Source organism: Phacochoerus africanus, chromosome 15, assembly GCF_016906955.1.
Source record: "Phacochoerus africanus isolate WHEZ1 chromosome 15, ROS_Pafr_v1, whole genome shotgun sequence".
NCBI lineage: Eukaryota > Metazoa > Chordata > Mammalia > Artiodactyla > Suidae > Phacochoerus > Phacochoerus africanus.
This window is the reverse complement of record NC_062558.1, coordinates 129276904-129299971: the sequence shown is the minus strand read 5'-3', so window position 1 is coordinate 129299971 and position 23068 is coordinate 129276904. Positions and strand designations below refer to the sequence as shown.

The following is a 23068-nucleotide window of genomic DNA, read 5'->3' as shown; positions in this document are numbered from 1 at the left end:
GTTGCCAGTTTTTCCAGTTTTGTTAGAAGTTGGAGTTTGTGTGATAATTCCTTTAATGTAAAAATTAGAAAAAGTGCTACAGACAAGCTAAAATACTTGTGAAGTTTTGCTTCAGTGTGCCCTGAAGCCTTCTGTTTCATTTGAAGCACAAAGGAAAAGCTTTTTTTTTTTTTGGTCTTGTTGTTGTTGCTATTTCTTGGGCCGCTCCCGAGGCATATGGAGGTTCCCAGGCTAGGGGTTGAATCGGAGCTGCAGCCACCGGCCTATGCCAGAGCCACAGCAACGCGGGATCCGAGCCGCGTCTGCAACCTACACCACAGCTCACGGCAACGCCGGATCGTTAACCCACTGAGCAAGGGCAGGGACCGAACCCGCAACCTCATGGTTCCTAGTCGGATTCGTTAACCACTGCGCCACGACGGGAACTCCGGAAAAGCTTGTTTAATATCAATAGTTCATCCTGCCTTGATCTCCAGTTGTTTTTAAGGAAGGATGTGCTTTTAAATGGTTAAGTTAATGCTCTAAAAGGTAGTGCTTGATACCATGAGGTATTTATTATTTTGTTTTGCCATATACATTGTAGTTTTTCGTCTATAAATACCATGGGGTTAAAATTTTCTTACAGACGCCCAATGTCTTTTTAATCCATCTTCTGTCCCTGACTGTTTTCCTAGGGACGTGTTGCCTCAGATAGTTACCTTTTCATCTCTGGCAGACGGGGCAAAGGAGCTTCTTGTAATACTTCAGGAATATCTGTCAGGAATTTGGGATAAATTAGTAATCATATAATGAATGCTTAGAAATCATTTAACTTTGAATCGTGTATTTGCAGATTACTACGATGCAGCTGGAACGGGAAAAGGCTCTTGAACATAAGAACCGAATGTCACGAATGCTTGAAGACAGAGATTTATTTGTAATGCGACTCAAGGCAGCACGGCAGTCTGTTTATGAGGTGAACTTACCGGTTTCAGGGAAATGTCTGTCCATTAGCTTTTAAGTTTTGCCTTCAGGATTGTTCTTTAACATGGTGGTACATAATGTCTTGAGCTGACATTTATAACGGGCTGAATATTTGATTGACCATTGATTGATTGAAAGCCTGTGGTATGTGGTAGTTACCAGGCCAAGGATCAAACCTGCGTCACGGCGGCAGCCCACGTTGCTGCTGTGACAATGCTGAATCCTTATCCCTTTCTGTCCCAAGGGAACTCCTAAAATTTGCTTATTTAATTATTTGTCTTTTTAGGGCCACACCCATGGCATATGGAGGCTCCCAGGCTAGGGGTCAAATTGGAGCTGTAGCTGCTGGCCTATGCCACAGCCACAGCAATGCCATATCTGAGCCAAGTCTGTGACCTACACCTCAGCTCATGGCAACACTAAATCCTTAACCCACTAAGCAAGGCCAGGGGTTGAACTCTAATCCTCATGGATCTTAGGTTCATAAACTGCTGAGCTACGAAGGGAGCTCCTCAAATAGTATTTCAGTAGAGATATTTTGCAGATATTTTATATGCTCAGTAACCATCACTAGGAACAGGTTTTTCCAAATGTGAAAATGGGCTGTGTAAAATCTGCTTTTGATACAAACTTTTGTTTATTCTTCCATTCATAAAGGAAAAAAGACCAGTGTCTTGCTCTTAGGTTCTGACTTAATCATTCAATTAATTTTGTATAAAAATAAATCCACTAGGTATAAATAATATCAATTTGAAGTTTAAAATATTTGGTATGCGAGAAAACCTTCAGTCATTTGGAAAGTCTGGTTTTTATACTTGAAGGTTGCTTTCTATGGTCCCACAAAACTTGGAATGCTTTTGTAAACTTAAAACTTATTGCTAATTTGTAGCTCTTGAAAGTTTGATTTTTTTTTTTTTTTGGTAACCATTCAATTGCAGGAAAAACTTAAACAGTTTGAAGAGCGATTAGCAGAAGAAAGGCATAATCGCTTGGAAGAACGTAAAAGGCAACGTAAAGAAGAACGAAGAATAACCTACTACAGAGAAAAAGAAGAGGAAGAGCAGAGGAGGGCCGAAGAACAAATGCTGAAAGGTGACTGTGTAGACTGAGATTGGAGGTGTAAGGCAAGGTTAATACAAGATCCAGTGCATAGAGTCTTACTTAAAAAATAGAAGAATGTGAAACTAAGGCTATTGCCCCCCCCCCCTTTTTCCTTCCTATTTTTGGCTTCTCAGTGGCATATGAAGTTCCTAGGCCAGGGATCAGATCTGAGCTGCAGTTGTGACCTAAGCTGCAGCTACAGCAACGCCAGATCCTTAACCCACTGTGCCAAGGCCGGGGGTGGAACCTGTGACCCAGGGCTTCCAAGATGCTGGTGAGCCTGTTGCACCCCAGTGGGAACTTGACTTAACAGCAGCGTGCTGGTTCTCAGGTTCTGAGAACCCAACTTCTGGTTTTCTGCAGTTTGCCCTCTGGGAAGGTGTTATGTCCTCTGCCAGATTATTTCCACTTTTTTTGTGTTCTTGTACAAATTCTGCTTTTTTATTGTTTTTAATCACTGTAGTCTATGTAGTATTAGCATTTATTGAGAAACACATGCCAGATGAAATCTCAAGTTCTAGCTGGCATCCCAGATGCTGGGGAGTAGTTGGGGAGGGATTCTAATATCTAGTTGTGTTGAGTGGCATAAAACTTAGGTTTTTGAGTATCTTCTGATATTTGAGTTTGGCTGAGTGTAAAAGAAAAAATTTCTTTCTATATAATGCTGCCTATTTAATACCACAAAAGTAGATCTAGCACTGGGGGAAAGGTGTGGGTAGGAGGCATGCTTTATAACCTAACACATCTTACAGAGCGAGAAGAGAGAGAGCGTGCTGAACGGGCAAAGCGTGAGGAGGAGCTTCGAGAATACCAGGAGAGGGTCAAGAAGCTAGAAGAAGTAGAAAGGAAGAAACGCCAGAGGGAATTGGAAATTGAAGAGAGGGAACGTCGTAGAGAGGAGGAAAGAAGACTTGGCGAAGATCCACTTTCTAGAAAGGTAAGTAAAGGCATTACTGTGTGTGTCTGTCTGTCTGTCTGTCTCCGTGCTTGGACTTGGCGGCTTTTTAAATCAGTTGTTCACTTTTCTTCTAAGGTCTGGCATTGCTCTATTTTCCTAAACGCAGAAAGTTCTTAAGCAGGCAGTGTGGGGGTGGGGGGCAGAGATGAGACTTGTCTTAGCAAAGCTGAGATTTTATAGGCTTCAATTTAGAATAGTTGTCAGAACCAATTCTGTGAAACTACGTATTTGAGGAAAAATATCACAGTTGTATGGAAGAGGCACTGTTTTGGTTCCTCGAAAGGAGTTGCTGTGAATTAAGAGGATGATGTGTCGGGGCACTCCAGGTTGAATCTGGGGGGACAGCAATAGTCATCATTGCTTAGGAGTTAGTTAGAAATGCAGAGTCTGAGGCCCAGTGCCAAGTCTTCTGAATGAGAAGCTGTATTTCATTAAGGTACCAACTGATTTTAATGCTGCTCTGAATTTTTATTTTTAGTATGCACTCATGTTCAAAAATGACCTGTTTCCCACTTTATCTTGTGTCTCTTTAATTCCCTCAACAACTCAGTGGTGCTGTTGCTACCCACCAGCCACATTGATTCGAACCCCTTATTCTCCTTGTTTTTTTTTTTTTAAGGGCCACACCTTCCCAGGCTAGGGGTTGAATGGAGTTGTACCTGTTAGCCTATGCCACAGCCACAGCAATGCAGGATCCTTAGCCCACTGAGCAAGGTCAGGGATTGAACCTGTGTCCTCATTGATGCTGGTGAGATTCGTTAGCCACTGAGCCACGATGGGAACTCCCCTTATTCTCCTTTTTGTCTGTGTGTTCCTGCCTTAATTCAGATATTTCTATTGCTTGTATTATTTGCTGTTTCTACTGTTTCCCTAACTGTAATCTTCCCCAGCCTCAGACCTTCTTTTATGTTGTGTGGCCTGCTTGGTTTTTCATAGTGGGTATTTGATGGTTACACCTGCTCTTGTTTTCAAACCTTCCTTTGATTGGTACTCATTGCTTAGAGCTGAAGGTAGAAAACATGCCTTAGCAGTCAAGGTTGTTTATGTTTACTGCCTTTTTCATTAGCTTCATCTGTTACTGTTGTCTTCTTAGTCACCTATACTCTAGCTGTTCTGAGCTGGTTTTATGCCTTATTATGTGTCTGTGACATCTTCCTACATGCTCTATTTTTCCTGGGATGTGCCATCCTCCACCTTAAATCAAATACTTCTTTTTTTGGTCTTTTTAAGGGCTGCACCTAGCATATGGAAGTTCCCAGGCTAGGGGTCAGATCAGAGCTGCAGCTGTCAATCTACACCACAGCCACAACAATCTGGGATCCAAGCCTGTCTGTGACCTACACCACAGCTCATGGCAGCACGGGATCCTCAACCCACTGAACAAGGCCTGGGATCGAACCCGTATCCTTATGGATACTAGTTAGGTTGGATACCTCTGAGCCACAACAGGAACTCCACATACTTCTTATTTTGTAAGCTGAGAGCTAAGTAAGTAGCTGGAGTTCTCCTTGTTGCCATTTCTTTGAGCCTTTATCTGTAGCACACCTGTATTAAATGCTTATTTTTATTGGAGGACCTGCTGCTAGCTAACCATGTGGTCTTCAGTTTGTTGAAAATATGTGTGGATAGATTTTTAGTTCTACTTGTTGCTAATTTCTATATTATGGGTATTCTTATTTGCTGGGTACAAAGTTCTGTGGGAGTGTATGAAATCAGAGATAGTTGTGTCTCATTTGTTGACATCCTGTTAATTTACTTCATTTTCGGAAGAAAGTGAGGCACATCACCCCAGTTAATTGGTTTCTGGGCTTTTTTCTTTTAGATTTTGCAAATCTGTGTTCATCCTTTCTGTTGTTTCTGTTTTATGGGCCTCCCTTCCCTTTCATTTGGAGAGGTTTAATGGCTGCACCCTGAGTTATATGGAAGTTTCCAGGCTAGAGGTCGAATCAGAGCTGTATTTGCCATCTGTGCTGCAGCTTGCTGAGCCACAGTGGGAACTCCCAATAGGAGAATTCTTAGTTTTATCTATTCCCATTTAACATGGTAACTGATATACTTGGTTTTATTTGGCTTAGAGCTTTTTATTTGCTTCCATGTCATAGCCATCTCTTTCTTAAGCCAAATATAGGAGCTCTTTCCAATTCATTTGTGTTTGTCTCTAGTCTTTCAGTGATTACATACATTCATTCTTTTCAAAGTCTAAACTTTTAGTCTGTAAATTTTGAGAACTCTACCCTTCTCCAGATCAGAACAAAATTTTGAACATACCTTTACATGAATTTAATTGCCTGCACTGCGTTAAAACAATGTTATCTCTAATTAGAACTGATTTAACAGTTTTACAACCATATTGGCAAAAGTTTTTGTGTATGTCACAAAAGAGGTTTTGTTTTTCTCACAGTTGAGCAATGGTTCATTGGTTAGGCCAGTTCAGAATCATGCTCCTTCAGAACTTTAGAGACCTGTGCTCTCTATCCTGTGTCCTAGCACAAAGTGGGAGGAAGCTGCTTTTTTTTAATTTTAGGGCTGTGCCTGCCGCATATGGAGGTTCCCAGGCTAGAGGTTGAAGCGGAGCCAGCCACAGCCACAGCCACGTGGGATTCCAAGCCAAGTCTGTGACCCACACCACAGCTCACGGCATCACGGGATCCTTAACCCACTGAGCGAGGCCAGTGATCAAGTCCGCAGCCTCATGGTTACTGCTACTGTTTCTGCTATGCTACAGGGACAGCCTGGAGGACGTTTCTAAATATTTTTTTTTCTACCACACCTACAGCATGTGGACATTTATAGGCCAGGGATTAAACCTGTGTCACAGCAGCAACCCAAGCTGCTGCAATGACAGACAGCCAGGCTCCTTAACCCTCTGCACCACAAGGGAACTCCAAGGATTCTTGATCATAGTCTTGGTCTTGTTAACTTCCATGGATACTCAACTTTATTACTTGGAAGCTCTTAGAATGGGTGTTTAAAAATTTCACCAGTGCTGTGTTTAGGTGCCTAAGCTCATGGTCTTTATAATTCACCCTTTTTGGCATGTGTGCCCTTTTAATCAGGATTCAGTTATCTTAGAACAGAGTGAATTTCCTTAACTTAGAGAAATATTTCTCTTTTCTCTTCCCACTTTTCAAAATTGTATTCTTTATCTCTTTTAATATTTTACTTACTCTTTTTTATCTCTTTGTCTTTTTGTAACTGGCTCTGAGATTCCTGTTTAGTTTATATGTTTATCATCAGGGCTTCTGCTGTTTGATCTATCAACTGACTTAAACATTTTGGTAATCACATTTAATTTTTTTAGAATTCTTTTTGTCTAATGTGTCCATAGCCATCCTTAAAACCTCTTTTGAGGTTCAACTATTTGTACTTAAAATCTCCAGTAATTTGAATTTTTTGTTAATTTACAGAGTGAGTGTGAAGGGTGGGAGAAACTTGGTCTTCTGGGTGTGGATGTTCTCTCTGTTGTAGTAGCCATAAGTTACATTGACAGTTGAGCTCATATTTTCTCCCACAAGGTCCACTTGGAAAAGTCTTTGCACAATTCCCACCTTAAGCTAGTCAGCAGATATGATGGCAGATACTTCTTACCATCTGGCTATTCTTGTTCTTCACTGCTTCTTATCACTAGGTGTTGCTGGAGAGTTGTTGCCAAGACACTTAAAATATTTAAATGATGGATTTCCTGCTGGGGGGGCTGGGATTCAGGTTTGATCCCCAGCCTGGCTTAGTGGGTTGAGGATCCATCCTTGCCCCAGCTGTGTGGTTTGAGCTGCTCTGATGCCTGGCCTGGGAACTCTGTGTGCTATGGGGCAGCCGAAAAAAGAAAAGGAAAGTTTTAGATAAAGATCCTTTTATTCACATACTTGGGACCATAGTTATTCTCAGCATCATTAGATTTTTATCTTAGTCCTTTAGATATAGTCAAGTTGTGTCAGGTGTTTGTGATTAAAATTGTTTGCATTGCCTATTACAAAGGTTGTACCAGGTTTATATTTTTGCCTTAAGAGTGTTGTGTATCTCCCCATACCTTTCCATGGTTTGTAATGGCAGCCATGATATTTTGAAGAGGAAAATACTGTTAATGTAGCTCCTTGATCAGACATTTCACTGGCTCCACCTCTGTTGAGTTATTTGGAGCACAGGGCCTGTGTGTGTGTGTGTGTGTGTGTGTGTGTGTGTGTAAAAGGGCCGTACTCGCGGCATATGGAGGTTCCCAGCCTAGGGGTCAAATCAGAGCTACAGCTGCCGGCCAGGACCACAGCCAAAGCAACTCAGGATCCAAGCCGGGTCTGCAACCTACACCAGAGCCCATGGCAACACCAGATCCTTAACCCACCGAGCAAGGCCAGAGATCGAACCTGCATCCTCATGGTGCCTAGTTGGGTTCATTAATCACCGAGCCACGAAGGGAACTCTGCACAGGGCTTTTTTTTTTTTTTTTTTTTTTTGACAAAAGTGAAATTTTAGATCAAAGGAAATCTTTTGGTATTTTAGTGATTCCAGGGGCATTGTGCAAGATTGCTTTCAAGTGTTGTTATAAATGATTATGTGAGAAAACCTGTTTCTGATTTAAATTTCTGAAACAATTTGAAACTTGCTTATATTTAAGGACTTAAGATTGTTTAGTGAAAGCACAAAGATGTTTGGTATTTGTGATAAGTGTTGCTAATGTAGTGTCTCTCATTAACTTTGGTCAATGTAGGACTCTCGTTGGGGAGATAGAGATTCAGAGGGCACATGGAGAAAAGGACCTGAAATAGATTCTGAGTGGAGAAGAGGCCCACCGGAAAAGTAAGTAGAGTTAAGGAAGATAGGACCAACTAATCACAGGTCCTGTTAAATATCTTATTAGCGTTTTTCTACTTTGGTTTATTTTGTAGCAGTGGGGGAAAAAGAGCCATGAAAACCTTAAGCATGTGTAATGTTTTTCATTGTTTTGTTCAATGCTGCTGTAATTACTGACTTATAAATATCTTGGGATATTTATAAGTATGTGCTTTAATTTTTAAGTCCCTAAACCAATATTAAGGTTAGAGTAAGAAGGCAGAGTTTCATAATGTATTTTTCTTGTTGTTTTGAAAGTTTGTAGTACTAGGTTTAGAAATTGTTAGGGTACTTTTCATAAAGTACAGATAACCTTTTTAAGGCAGTCGTCTGCTTATTGGCTTATTGACATAAATAAGATTTTGGATTTGGTGTTATTTTTATTTGGAACTCTTATGACCAGGTTAATTGATTTAGACTGAATTGATTTTTTTTTAAAGTGAGTAAAATCCCCAAAGGATCATGTGCTTTTAAGGAAATTTTCCTTAAAGATGGTTGGCTTGTTGCCCTATAGAGATTGGAGACGTGGAGAAGGGCGGGATGAAGAGAGGCCTCACAGAAGAGACGATGATCGGCCAAGGCGTTTGGGGGATGACGAAGAGAGAGAGTCCTCCCTCAGACCAGACGAAGATCGGGGTCCGCGGCGAGGCATGGATGATGACAGAGGCCCAAGACGTGGTCTTGATGAAGATCGGTTCCCTCGCCGAGGGGCAGACGATGACCGGCCTTCCTGGCGTAACACAGACGACGACAGGCCTCCCAGAAGAATCGGTGATGAAGACAGGGGAAGCTGGCGTCATGCAGATGACGACAGACCACCTAGACGAGGACTGGACGAGGACAGAGGAAGCTGGCGAACAGCTGATGAGGACAGAGGACCCAGACGTGGGATGGACGAGGACCGGGGGCCTCGGCGAGGAGGTGTGGATGATGAGCGGTCATCCTGGCGGAGTGCTGACGACGATCGTCCCCGGCGGGGCATGGATGATGACCGGGGTCCCCGGCGGGGCATGGATGATGACCGGGGTCCCAGGAGGGGCATGGATGATGACCGGGGTCCCAGGCGAGGGTTGGATGATGATCGAGGACCTTGGAGGAATACCGATGATGATAGAATTTCCAGGCGCGGTGCAGATGATGACAGGGGGCCTTGGAGAAACATGGATGACGATCGGATTCCCAGGAGGGGTGACGATGATCGGGTTCCCAGGAGGGGTGATGACTCAAGACCTGGTCCCTGGAGACCCTTTGTCAAGCCAGGTAAAATTCTAGTGTTCAGAGAATGAGAATGGATGCTTTATAGAAACTGCCTGATGTGTTCACAAGTATAAAGTGAAATTGTACACTGACTAACCTCCACTGTTCTATAGAGGATAGCAGGTTTTTTCAAACAAGGAACTCAGCTCTCATCACATTTTGATTGTTAAGTAAGAAATGTTATTTTCAACTGGAAAAAGTGAAAATTTTTAATGGACATATGACAGAGATTGGGCTGTTATTACTAGTTTTAGATTAAACTGGTCTTTTATCTTTCCTTGGATAGCTCTGCATTGACTTCTGTGTCAAAAGCTTGTCTCTGAGCAGTTCTCTTGTGGCTTGCTTGCTTGCTGCTCTGGCACTGGTTTGATCCCTGGCCCAGGAACTTCTGCCACATGCAGAACTCGGTACAGCTGGCCTTCCCCTCCCCTCCAAAAAAGAAAACTTGCCTCTGAGATCCCTCACACCAAAACCAATAACCTCACCCCCTTTTCTGCTTTCGTGATAGGTGTTCTTTGTTTTCCTTCTGCCTTGCTGACTCCTCCTTTCTCGGCCTGTGCCTTGCATGTTGGTGTTCTTCAGGTTCTGTTCCGGACCAGCCTCCTTGTATAAATAATGAAAAACAAACTGTACCTATCAAACATTTGCTGTACTCTGGCCAACCAGGGAATTGTGTTCATGAAAGGAGTGTATTTCCTATACAGTTTCTCAGTCTTGGGTCTGCTCATCATTTCATACTTTTTATAGTTTCTCATTAATTAATTCAGGGGCCCAAGCCACTGCAGGGACAATGCTGGATCCTTAACCCGCTGCACTGCAATGGAACTCCTACTTTTTATTGTTCCTGAGTAATTGCGTATAAGTTTGAGACTTTCTGTTACCATCTTCTCCAAAATGACTTTTCCCCTTACCTTCAGACCTGTGTCTCCAGCTTTATATCCCACCTGTGTCCCTGACACTCAGCCTATCAAAACTGAATTCCCACCCCTTGTCTTCAGGGGCACCACTGTCCTTCTGATTTTATGAGATGGGAGTTCTCCTTTACTCTGCTCTTCATTCTTTCTGTTATATCTTTCAGTAACCATTGTAATTTGTTCTAAATATAAATGTGAGTAGCTTCCTTGCCTAAACCTTTGGTGACTTCTGTGCAGTCTTATGTTTCTACTCACTTCAGTCCATTGTGAAGCTGTGTGACTCTGGGCAAGCCACCTGACTTTTCTATGTGTGTAGAATGGAGTAATAGAGTGGCATCTCATTAATTTGTGATAGTTATTTTATAAAGTCAGGGTATATTGAACCATTGCGTCTAAGGGACATAGCCGTTTAGGTTCCTTTGAGCTCTCTGGTCACAGTTTTTCTCAACCAGTCAACACATATAACCTTGTTTTATTTTTCTATCTAAAGATACCTTACTTAACATACAGTATTGATTCATTAACATTGAACGCATGGCCAACAGCACTGTAACTCATTCTTGAATGAAGCTTATCTAACACATGTATTTTCTTGTGCTTGGGAATGCTGGGGCTGGGGCGCCTTTAAAAACTGAAGTCAACCACAAAAAGCACAAGAATGTGAAAGCATGGCACTAAATAGACCACCAAGAAGCGACTTGTTTAAAGTGGGAGAGCCGCAACTAGAAGTTAGCATTGCCTTGTTTGACTTCAGCTGAAAGCAGCCTTGTCAGGAGGCTCAAATATCTTGCCACACATGCTAGTGACTTGTAAAAGTGCTAGAGTATTTATTAACTTTGGAATCATAAATTTTAGCAAGTAGCAAATTAACAAGTATGGAATAATCTGCTTCTCTCAGAGCTGTGGTTAGGATTGAATGAGCGAATACAAGCAGGAGGTGGGGATGGGTGCTGTGACACATAGGAACAGAAACGGTGGTGATAATCATTGTTAGCCTTGCAGCTGTCACACATTTTTGTTTGTTTTTTGGTTTTTTTTTTTGCTATTTCTTGGGCCGCTCCCACTGCACATGGAGGTTCCCAGGCTAGGGGTCTAATCGGAGCTGTAGCCACAGGCCTACGCCAGAGCCACAGCAACGCGGGATATGAGCCGAGTCTGCAACCTACACCACAGCTCACGGCAACACCGGATCGTCAACCCACTGAGCAAGGGCAGGGACCGAACCCACAACCTCATGATTCCTAGTCGGATTCATTAACCACTGCGCCACGACAGGAACTCCTGTCACACATTTTCACTGGGATTTCTTCTTCCTTTGGTCTGTGCATGTGTGTGTGTGTGTGTGTGTGTGTGTGTGTGTGTGTGTGTGTGTGTGTGTGTGTGTGTAAGGGCCATACCTGTGGCACATGGAAGTTCCCAGGCTAGGGGTCGAATTGGAGCTATAGCTGCTGGCCTCCACCACAGCCACTGCAACGTGGAATCTGAGTCGAATCTGTGACCTACACCACAGCTCACAGCAACGCTGGATCCTTAGCCCACTGAGAGAGGCCAGAGATTGAACCCATATATTTATGGATACTGGTCGGGTTCGTTTCCACTGAGCCACAACGGGAACTCCATTTTGGTTTTTTTTTAAATGTGGTTAGAGTGTCTCAGAATAGCGTTTAGCGTGGTGGTGGATGAATGTCAACATCAAGATCTCTATGGTTGCCAATCTGAGCGGAAATTGTTTTTTAAACATAGGTGGATGGAGAGAGAAAGAAAGAGCCAGAGAAGAAAGTTGGGGTCCACCTCGGGAATCCAGACCCTCAGAAGACCGTGAATGGGATAGGGAAAAAGAGAGAGACCGAGATAATCAAGATCGTGATGAGAACGAAAGGGAGCCTGAGAGGGACAGAGACAGAGAGAGGGACAGAGACAGAGAGAGGGACAGAGACAGAGATGGGGATCGAGAGGATCGCTTCAGACGACCAAGGTTTGTAATTCTAAGTACTGTCCGCGGCATTAATTACAGCTAGGTTTATTTTCATACTGTGCTGTGCCTTCCCAACTACTTAGGAAAGATGTGCCCTTCGTTCCTTCCAGTTTAACTACTGGAATCATAGAACAGATTAAAAATTTTTTTAGAGGTCATCTTATTGAACCGGTTCCCTCATGACTGGAGGGAAGTGAGGATCTGGGGCCTCAGCTGTGTGGCTCTGTGGCAGTGGAACCAGTCCAGGTTCTTCACTGTCCAGTGCTTTTCCCCTGTGATTGAGGTTAATTTAATTGCCTTTAAATTATTAATTATTTAAATTATTAAAAACCTCTCTACTTTTATTAAGAGTAAGTTCTAGCTTGCTCCCTCTAGTCAAAGTGGCTTTGTACTAATCTAGACCAGCACCAGTTCAATATATTTCTGCAAGGATGAAAATGTTGTGTGTGTGTGTGTGTGTGCATTTTCACATGGTGGCTAGTAGTCACCTGTAGCTGTTGAGCATTTGGAATGGATTAGTGCTACTGAGGGAATGTCTTGGTTTTATTTTAGTTAATTTCACGGCTACTGTATGTTGCACAGTTTAGATTCAGATATTCTCATTTGACCTCCATGCCTGAGGCATTAGTTTGAAAGGTCCAGTCACGGGTGTAAACTTTATTGCTGTTATTACTTGCAAACTTGGATATGCTGTTTTCACTTATTGTTACCCACATAGTCTAATGACAGAACTTAATACATGGTTTTGAATGGCTGCAGGGATGAAGGTGGCTGGAGAAGAGGACCAGCTGAGGAATCCTCAAGCTGGAGAGATGCGAGTCGTCGTGACGATAGGGATCGAGATGACCGCCGTCGTGATGATCGCCGAGATCTAAGAGAAAGACGAGATGACCGAGACCGAAGAGGGCCTCCTCTCAGATCAGAGCGTGAGGAAGGTAGAAGTGTTCTTTCTGTAGCGCTGCTGGATTTGTGGGGAGCTGTAATTTATGTAGGATTGGGGGAGGGGGTTACTGTCTTGTAAATTTGTATGAACACCAAAAATAAGATAATAAGTAGATCATTTATTCCATTTAGAGTTTGTGGTTCTCACAGACTTAGTGATTGCTTTGTGAAGTTTAGCCCATCATTAACTTCAAAATATAGTAGTAGATATAAATTGGATAGAAGAAATCTCTCTATTGATAAAACAAGTTTATGTAAAAAAGGAAACAGTTATTTAAAAATTAGGTCCTGGTAGATAAGCAAAAAGTGTAAAACATTCTTTCTCTGCAATTGTAACAATTGAAACTTGAGTAGAAAGTAACTTTGTTTAAAATGGCTGTTGCACTTAGTAGTAGCTGTCTCCGAAGCTTTCACTGTTTGATTTGTACCAATGGATTATAAGGGTATTCTTTTATAGACACAATGAAATATATTCTTTCATTTGTGGTTAAAATTTTATCAAAAGGAGCCAAAAATCATTTAAAACATTTTTATTTAGCCATATTTTTGTCACCTTGTCTTAAATATTTTTTAAAGATTAGGACACTTCCCAGGTCATAGATTTCTTCTTGCTTACAAACTTGCATTTCCAAGTCTGTATGTTGTTGGAAAGGTTTTTCAGAAATTGTATCAAAATGATTAAAGTAGATTTAGCTTATTTATTTATTTAATTTTGGGCCACCTATCTGGCATGTTGAAGTTCCTAGGCCAGGGATCGAACCTGAGCCACCTGTGGCAGCCCAGGCCACTGCAGTGGTAGTGACAGATCCCTAACCCACTGAGTCACTTGGGAACTCCTAGCTTCTGGGGTTTCTTTTAATGGAGATTCTCTATCATTATCTTTTTTTTTTTTTTTTTGCTTTTTAGGGCACCACCCTCGAATATGGAGGTTCCCAGGCTAGGGGTGGAATCGGAGCTGTAGCTGCCGGCCTACGCCAGAGCCATAGGAACACCAGATCTGAGCCACATCTGTGACCTACACCACAGCTCATGGCAACACTGGATCTTTAACCCACTGAGTGAGGCCAGGGATCGAACCTGCAACCTCAAGGTTGCTAGTCAGATTCGTTTCCACTGTGCCATGACGGGAACTCCTCTGTCATTATCTTTAGTACAGGATTTCCTGAGTAATTTGAGGCATTCCTTTGGCTTAAGTTGTTTAGTCTGAGCTAATAGAATACAGTACAAATTTATTCTCTCTCCTTTTTAAAAATTTTTTATTTTATCTTGTAGTATAATTGACCTACAATGTTGTATTAGTTTCAGGTGTACAACAAAGTGATTCAGTTATACATGTACCATTCTTTTTCGGATTCTTTTTCCATATAGGTTATTATAGAATATTGAGTTGGTGGTTATCTGCCTCATATGTAGTAGTGTGTATATATTAATCTCAGACTCCTAATTTATCCCTCCGTTTCTCCTTTTAATTAAAACTTTTTAGTAAGTTCTTGGAGACGCGCTGATGACAGGAAGGATGACCGGGCGGAAGAGCGGGATGCCCCTCGTCGAGTTCCTCCCCCAGCTCTTTCGAGAGATCGAGAAAGAGATCGAGATCGAGACCGAGAAAGAGACGGTGAAAAAGAGAAGACCTCCTGGAGAGCTGACAAAGATAGGGAGTCTCTCCGTCGTACTAAAAATGAGACTGATGAGGATGGGTGGACCACAGTACGACGCTAAGCTTCAAGATTCAAACTTGTGTCTTACATAGGTTTGATCACATTCAAGGATTATTATACTTGTGCTTCAACCAATCTGAATTGGATTCTTTAATGTTGTCTCACCATAACACAAAAAGCATGAACTTGTATTAATCCTATATAATAGATTGATCATGCACTGTTATCCACAGAAGGTTGGAAAACCATGCCATTTTTGGGGATTTAAGGTGTTGCATTATTTCCATCAATCATTTGTTTACAAAAAAGAAAAACTAAAAAATAAAATGTGAATTCTTCAGGTATTCAGTAACACCTGTACCTTGGTTATAGAACTGATCTTTTTTCTTTTGATTTTGAAATATCTGATATTAATTTGGAATGAAGTAAGGTTCTGTTATAGAAAATGTATTTGAAGGCTAAGGAGGGAGCTGAAACATTTTCACACCATTAGTGGTTGAGACATACCTCTAGTTATTTTGAGGTATTTCCTATTTGCTAAATTTGGAAAGTTTTTAGGCTTTACTATAAGTGCGGTAACCATTACACACATGGGATACAGTGAGATTTTTCTGTAGATTTTACTTGAGAGAAGGTGAGTATAAAGCAATTTGCAGTCATTGTAATGACAAGAATATTGCTTAAGTGTGAATCCAAAACTGATACAGCTTTTAAATTTTAAAGCGTTTGGTAAACTATTGCTGAGTTTTTTTCTGTTGCCAATAGCCAACTGCTTTTCCATTTATGGAGATTTCATGCCTTTGAAACATTTTAAATATGACAATATTTATAAATGTCTGGTTTGGAGGAATTGTTTAAATTCTTTTTTCCTAATTTTCCTTTCTCTTCAGGATAGATTCTTTCCACAAGTAATTCGTAGTAATGACTGTGTTGACTTCAATTTTGGAGTGTAGTCGCAATGTTAAAGATTAACTGTTTGGTTTTATTGAAGCCGACACAGAACTTGCTGCTGTGTTTTTTCTTCAATGATAAATAAAATACTTACAGAATTTGTTTTTGTGTTGATTTGTGGTTAGATTGGTTTTGTTCCTAATGCTGAATTTGCGTATTCAGTTGACTTTATTTCACTTGAGTCTTTTACTAGTACTATTTAAATGTGTCAGTGTTGAGTATCAAAGAAAATAACCTAAATATAACAAAGCAAATGTGGCTAAGATGTTTCCACTGAAATATCCTCCTCCGTTAGTTGAGGAACCCCATAGTTTGATTATAACACTGTTCTCTCTGTGAGTATGGGGGATGTGTGTGTGTGTGTGTGTGTGTGTCTGTGTGGGTGTGTACACCTTGGGTTTTTCCCCTGAAATCAGTCATGAAAAATCATAACTAATTTCACAGAATGTTGTAAATTTATAGTGGCTGTAGGCACTTAACATTCTTCATGGTATTAAATAGAGGTGAGAATCCTGTTGGTACAGCTGTAATGCCAGGAGAGGGAGTATTAATGCTTTTTTCAAACTTAAATAATCAGCCTTTCCTGTTTGATGTTAACATAGCACTTTTAAAAACAATTTTCTTAATACCTGGATTTCAAACAAGTGAAGGTTTTAAAAGGTCTTTGTGAGGAGAGGGGCTTTTTCTTTTGTAATAAGTGAAAGAACTTGGGTACATAATCCGCTCTTAAGTTACTGGAGCAGGACTGTGCCTGTAACATTGCAGATAGGCCCCAACAGACGATTCATTTACACTGATGTGTTTAGATGAGTTACAGATGCATGTCTTCTGATGGTTAGGTTTCCAGGCTAGACTGCACACCACCCCTTCCTTCCCAGACCCTTTTCCAGACTGTTCTTTCAAGTTCTTTGTCCTGTGTGTTGGAATCAGCACAGGATAAGGGCAGAAAAGTCTGCTGTTTTGTGATCCTGCTCTTAGGTTTCCACTCTCAAGTCCTCACAACCTTACCCCTCCCCAGTGTTTATTCACAAGTGTCAAAGGAAAGCTGAATGACCCACATACCTCACTGGTGTCTTCAAGTGGGGTCTGCATTTTTAAAAAGGGATATCATTACTATCAATATGGATCAATCTCAGGGTGGAGACTGTGGCTGCCAAAAGACTCCCATGAGTGTCCATAGTGGTTACCCAGGAGGAGGTTGGCATCTACTATGTGTGGCATGATTTGGCTGTAAACTGGTCTACAATTTTGTAAGTGTAGTTGAAATATATAGGAAATCAGTGAAAGGAATGTTTGTTCATGCTATAGCTAAGAACACTAGAAAATTAGGACTGCATTGAAAATTTTCTTTGAGGTGCACGTGTATTTGTGGTATAATTTTAAATTATATAGTTTGGCTTACTTTATCTGTGCCAAATGTTGTAATTAAACAATCCTGCAGTTTCTAAAAAGGACTTTGTGGGAAAATTGAAAGCCTCTGGAAATGTCTCCAACAGAAAAGGACAGGCTGGTTAAAGCAATCTTTTGGAGATTCTATACATCGTTTTTTGCTTTTGCCAATTATGCTGTGTGTTCTTAGGAAAACAAATACTTTTGTTACTTTATATATTTTTAAACTTGAAAAAATTGGGTTTCTTTTACCCTAAGTTAGTTTTGCAAGTGTATAAAACATTTTAGATTGAGAGTTGATTTTCAGTGTGTTATAGTTAGTGGTTAGTATACTTTTCATGAGAGGTCTCTAGAAAACCGATGTTCTCTGTTCTTGCTTTCAAATACTGAGTTAAAAGTTAGCTGGAAAACAGGCAAATCTGAGGAGGGTCGCTATGGGGTGCTTTTTAAATAGATGAGTGGTTGCCTGGGTAGTTGCGAGGGTCCTCTGAATAAGCTTTCCCAGTACTCTCCCACCTTCAAGACCTACATAAACTATGTTGAACACATTCCAAGTTCTGGTAGAATAGTACGTCGGATCACCAAGGCATTCTTGCATTGAAGGTATTAAAGCCACACACCTGAGACCTGGAGATACTGTCTATAATTTGACTGAGTCACTTGCCTTGTCCTGGCGTGAAGAATGTACACATCTGGTGACAGCGACTGTTGACAACGCAGAATAGGGCAGCTGGGACAAGGTAACAGGAATACATTCCTGTCTGAAAACTGCCCAACAAGTGAGACTATTTTAAACTGGTATATTTTCTAGCAATATTGAAGAGAATAACTACATGGTTTTATTAAGCTACTTCAGTTTCAGCCTAGTCAGAACTGAAGTTCTCTGGCCTGGGGCTAGATTAGGAGTGCATTTTTTTTTTTCCTGACCGAGAAAGGGTTTTCAGTCCTCCCCTGCCCGCATTCTGATGTACTTTCCTTTGGCCAAAAAGGCTCATAGCTACCCCAATGTCATTTACAGCAGCTTTTAAGACTTTCAAAGGAATGTTCATGCAAATTTGCTGGGGAGGAAGTTAGTTGTTGAACATAAAAGCAGTCTTGGTTTTTAGTAACCTCGCTAAACTCTCCTGGAACCTTTGTACATTTAGACTAAATCTTGCTGGTATTTTCAGACAGTGATTTTGTACATTTCAGATGACCTCCTTGTAATTCATTTCCATTTTTGCCTCCGGATCTGTCTTGTTGGTAGATACGGTGTGGTATGCACTATGGTGAGACAGAAAATGAGGGTGGGAGGTTACGGGAGGAGGAAAGCACCTTTGCCTAAGGATTAGGTTTAATCTCACTATTTATGGATAACTGGTGGGATTCCAGGAAGGGACAAGTCCTCTTCAGGGAGAATGGGAGTGTTGAGAGACTGTTCCTTGTCTCCACACACCCTATCCCCATGCCCTCAGTTACTTTAATTAGTGCTTATACAGGTTTGAGGACGGTCTGTGATGTTTAAAGTCGAGAGTCCAGAGTGGCACCTCCCTGAGCACAGGTTATTACATTAACCTTCCAGAGCTCAAAGGATTCCATCTTACATTTAGTTCAACAGGCCACAGCTGGAATGAGCCTTCCACTATTTAGGAACACTGAAATTGAGCATCAGAGTGCATACGGCTCCCTCTGAACTTCAATAATCAAATATTTTTGAACTAGAAATGGCGAGGTGGAGGTATACAGACAAAAGGCCAAGTACCAGAGTGAAAGACAAGATTAATGAATTCATATACTCATACTGTATAAATACACAAATTCTTTTAAACAGCACCATTTCCAAGTGTATACACAATATTATATAACCTGGCACGACTTTGAAAGATGGGAAACGCTAGTTGCTCATTCAGTAATAAAAGATCTGGTACATAAAAGGATAAGGAGCTGTATTCTACCTGCCACAGATTGTACATCTTTACACCTCCAGCTAGGACAGAAACAAGCCACGGGGGGAACACCCACCCAAACTAACACTGGAAAGTTTACTAAGCCTTCACTTAATGATGCTACCAGGCAGGTGAGGGTTGCTTCACCTGGAATTAGAATAACTGATTAAGGACAACAGAAATATTATTACTTGTTTCAAACAATAAAAGTCATTTTGCTGACATTCCATAAAATCGCCAGTTAAGTTCAGTTTAGAGGCTTTTAAAAAAATATTCTAGGCCTAGTAAAGTGCCTCCGTTCATAAAATTAAACATCCAAGATTAGATTGAGACAATTTCATATACTGATGCGCATCTAAAATAGGTAGACGTATAGAGTAAATAAACAGCACTTCTAAGTTGCCACATTTCAGTTAGTGGAACGAACACCCAGCCTTCACCGTCTGGATGTGCACAAACTAGAGATAAACAAATCAAGATTTTAGCTTCTAGTCTTAAGCGCTCTTCGACAGGAAAGGACTCAGTACCGCCGGGTTCCTTTGAAAAGAAAAAAAAAAAAAAAATCAGTACATCTCAAGTTCAACCAACAGCTGAGCTCCACGCTCAGCAGCGAGAGAGAGATGGTGCGCAGGCCAAACTAGACATTGGGCAGGCGGCGACCCTGGTGGCGTCAGGTAGCAGTAGCAGACCGGAGTCCGGGCCCTCAGCGCAGCTTCTTGCCGGGCAGGCCGTCCCTGACGCTGCGCGGCGGCGGCACTTTGGAGAGAGGGCAGTACTTGATGGTGTGCGCGTTGTCGCCGCTGGCGCCGCACAGGGGACACGTGTAGCGGCGCAGCACGGGGCATAGCACTCGCCCGTCGGGTCCCTTCAAGATGTGGGTGGTGTAGAGCGCCACCGCCTCCTTGTTGTTCCGGCAAAACACACACACCTGCAGCTCGGGCTTGAGCAGCCGGGCGCCGGCCGCCCCAGAGGCTGCGTGCAGCCGGGGCTCGGCCGCCCACGCCGGGGCCCGCTCCTCGCGCGGTGCCGCCTCGGCGGTGGCGGCAGTGGCGGGTGCGCAGCCCAGCAGCACAGCGGCGGCGCGACCCGCGAACGGGCTCAGCTCGGCGAAGCGCTCCTCCAGCAGCCCGGCCTCCGAGGGGTCCGCGCACAGCTCCAGCGCGCGCAGCTCCAGCGTGCCCCCCAGGTAGCGGCCCCGGGACCCCGGCTCGTCGCTGTCGTCGTCGTCGTCCTCGTCGTAGTCGGGTGGCCCCAGCGCGGGCCCCAGCGCCCCAGGCCCGGCCCCCGCGTGGGGGGAGCAGCACGACGAGGAGGAAGAGGAGGGTGGGGAGCCGCCGCCGCCGCCGCCGTCCTCGCCGCGGGCGCAGCCAAAGCGCGGCTCGCCGTCCACCGCCTTGGTGATGAGCGTGGCGAGTCCCAGGTAGTCGTTCCACGAGCTGAAGGGTTGCGGGTGCGCCGGGCCCTGGGCGCTCACGTAGCGGGCGCTGGGCACGAGCGCCATGGGCGGGGGGACGCGGCCGCGGCGGGGCGAGCGGGGCGCCCAGGGGAAAGCCTCCATGGGCGGGCTGCGGGCCGCGCGCGCCGCCTCCCCGCCGCCGGCGCGGGCCGGACGGAAAGGACGCGCCGAGCCTGCCCGCCGGCCTGCAGCGGGGTGGGGCCGCCTCGCTGCCTTTTATCGGGCCCCGCTCCTCCCCGCCCCCCGGCCTCGCTGCCGCGGCCCTGCCCCCTGCGCTCCCCCGCCCCGGCCACCTCGCCTGCGCCCGGGACTGAGGCGGAGCGGAGGCGGACGCGAACGCGCTGGGGGGGGCGGGCGGGCAGTGCGCGCGCTCCGCTCCAGCCCGCGCGGCCCCCGAGCCCCCAGCGTTGCGCCAGCCTCGCCAGCTGCCGGGCGGCTTTCATTCTGGAAGGGGGTGGGCGCGGCGCCGCCTCGGGCCGCGGCGCTAATTGGCTGCGGACCAGAGCCCCCTGCGCCACCGGCGCCGCTCCGGACGCTGATTGGTGAATCCCGGGGAGGGGGCGTGCCCTGCCCGCGCAGCTGGGAGGGGAGGAGAAAGTAGGCGAGAGAAGCACGCGAGCGGCGGCCGCTGGGGCCTGTCTTCGCCTGAGCTTTGAGGCCTGGGTTTGGAACAGGTGACCAGGCCTGGATCTTCCGCGGCCGGGTGGTGAGACCCACCTCCAGCCTTTAGTGTCCTGGACGAGCTTCTACCGTTTGAGAAACCCCTTCTCTTCTTTCCTTCTCACCACAGCAGCAGCGAGCAAAGCTGTGGGGAGGCAGGACTTGGCGCGATCTAAGGATGCAGTTTTCAAGTCAGAACCGCCCAACAGCCGAGTAACTTCCGTTTGCACAGTGCTTTGGAGAGCTTTCCACTGGGTGAAATCCTCGCGCAGACCTCTGAGGTTCAGAGAGGTTACGATGGTTTTTGCCTAGGAAGTAGTGGAAGGACGCAGGGCTTTCCTACAACACGCAGCACCTCCCAGCAGATGTTCTGATACCCTGGTGGACATTAGCTAGTGACTTAGGTAGGAATGAGGGCTAGGCCAGAGAGTCTTCCAGCCTTAGGACAGTGATTGGTGTGTGGGTAGCTCGTCACTCCCGCCCCCTCCTCCGGGGTTCATCTGTATTAAAATCTGAGCTGTATGTGCAGTTTGAAAAACAAAGCATATTCAGCGTCACTATTTAATACTTTGAAATGAATAAAATATTTTTGTAGAAACAATGGAAAATAAATCGGAAGATTTTTGATTAGATGGCTGTGAGGTGGTCATGCCCTTCCCAGGAGAAAGGGCAATACATTTTTTTTTTTTTAAATGGAAAGTAGGAAAGGTATTAGCTACTGGAAGCATTCTTTTTTTTTAATTCCATATGCTGCCCCCCCAGCACATGGAAGTTCCAGGGCCAAGGATCAAATCCGAGCTGCAGCTGCAACCTACACCATGGCTGTGGCAAAGCTGGGTTTTTAACTCTCCTGGGAGCATTCTTGTAGGGTACTGTGGAACAAGGAAAATGCCTCCTCTGGTGGCTTAGCTGGCAGGCAGGGTTGGCTTCATGGGGCCCCGGCAGGGTTTCCCTTCCCCTCTCTGGAGGAGCTGGTGTCGCAGCTGTCACTAGGTGTGAGGCTAGGCTTATGGGTCTGGCTGTGCGCAGCAGATTTAGGACGGCCCGGCAGGGGATGCTCAGAACCTAGGGCTGGCACGAGTTAATATTAGCATGAATCAGTGAATCAGAATGTTAGCAGTGGAAGGGATCTGGCTTTACAGATGGAGAAAATGAGACCCAGGGAGGAGAAGGGCTTAAGGTCACATGGGAAATTTAAAATCACAGCCAGAACTAGGACTCAGACCTCTTCATGACTGGCTTGGGGGCCTTCCCTCTATACCATGGATCCCGAAGGAATTTCAGACGTTGAGTCTGTGCACGCATCAGCAGAAATCAAGTGTGGCACACAGGGGAGACGGGAAAAAGAGAAATGAGATGGGGCTTTGCGCCTCTGACGTGGGCCCCTGCACTCAGGAGTAGTCTGGGGGCTGGGCAACAGGCACGGGGAAGGCCTTCAGGCAGTAACGTGATGCCTGTTCTGGCCACCTGTTTGCATGTGGGGTGGGAGATATGTTTTTCAGTCTCTTCCTCACCTCCTACTCCGTAACGGTTGATTTAAGTCCCCAAACCAGGCAGTGATATTCTGCACTTGCCAACCCAGTTCCTTTTCCAAGTTTGTGTTGGCACTCAAGTTAAAAAGCTATTCCTTTATTTCCTCCCCTCTCCCACCAAAAATAAATAAAAGGGCCCGGATGGCGTGGGGCTCCTGCAGAAGCGTGGCAGGTTTGCTGACACTGAACTCTGAGCTCTTACCATGAGAACGCTGGCCCCCAGAGTGGTATGAAGAGTATGATTCTATAAATGGAAAATTCCACTCTGTTCTCATAGCCCGGCAGCCTGCATACTTTCAAGGTATGCAGGCTTTTCAAGCTCTGAAGGCTGGGAGCTACCATTCTGAGAAAAACTTCTGCAAGGGAACTTTAAAGCTGCCAGCTGCTGGGTCCAGTCCCCCTTGGCCAGGCCAAGAAGAGGATGGCAAATAGACGAGGCCTTCTCTCCTCCCCGACATGATTTTTTTGGCCCTTGTGGTTTTGCAAAAGAAATAAACAAGCTTAAGTGAACACAAATAGGAACAAATGCCTTGATTCGGAGCTGCAGCCTGGGTGGGTGGGTA

At 44.4% G+C, this 23068-nt stretch overlaps 2 protein-coding genes across 3 annotated transcripts in view; one reads left to right on the top strand and one right to left on the bottom strand.

The window, feature by feature from the left end:
* Positions 1-15641, top strand: part of EIF3A (eukaryotic translation initiation factor 3 subunit A) — a 39610-nt gene extending 23969 nt beyond the window's left edge. The window contains exons 15-22 of one of the 2 annotated variants that reach the window (XM_047761132.1): positions 833-955; positions 1902-2055; positions 2817-3001; positions 7725-7813; positions 8361-9106; positions 11761-11992; positions 12752-12927; positions 14418-15641. In XM_047761132.1, the coding sequence (XP_047617088.1) occupies positions 833-955; positions 1902-2055; positions 2817-3001; positions 7725-7813; positions 8361-9106; positions 11761-11992; positions 12752-12927; positions 14418-14653 (1941 nt within the window). In that variant the 3' untranslated portion in view covers positions 14654-15641. The remainder of the gene's footprint in view (positions 1-832; positions 956-1901; positions 2056-2816; positions 3002-7724; positions 7814-8360; positions 9107-11760; positions 11993-12751; positions 12928-14417) is intronic. The other variant, XR_007132257.1, reaches the window with a different exon arrangement.
* Positions 15642-18673: 3032 nt separating this feature from the next.
* On the bottom strand, positions 18674-20468 carry NANOS1 (nanos C2HC-type zinc finger 1). The gene has a single exon (XM_047762238.1). It carries the CDS (start codon positions 20413-20415, stop codon positions 19561-19563), a length of 855 nt encoding a protein of 284 aa, XP_047618194.1. The 5' UTR covers positions 20416-20468; the 3' UTR covers positions 18674-19560.
* Positions 20469-23068: the final 2600 nt, after the last annotated feature.

Coding starts and splice junctions, on each gene's coding strand:
- NANOS1 (XM_047762238.1), bottom strand. CDS start 20,415: ATGGAGGCTTTCCCCTGGGCGCCCCGCTCGCCCCGCCGCGGCCGCGTC.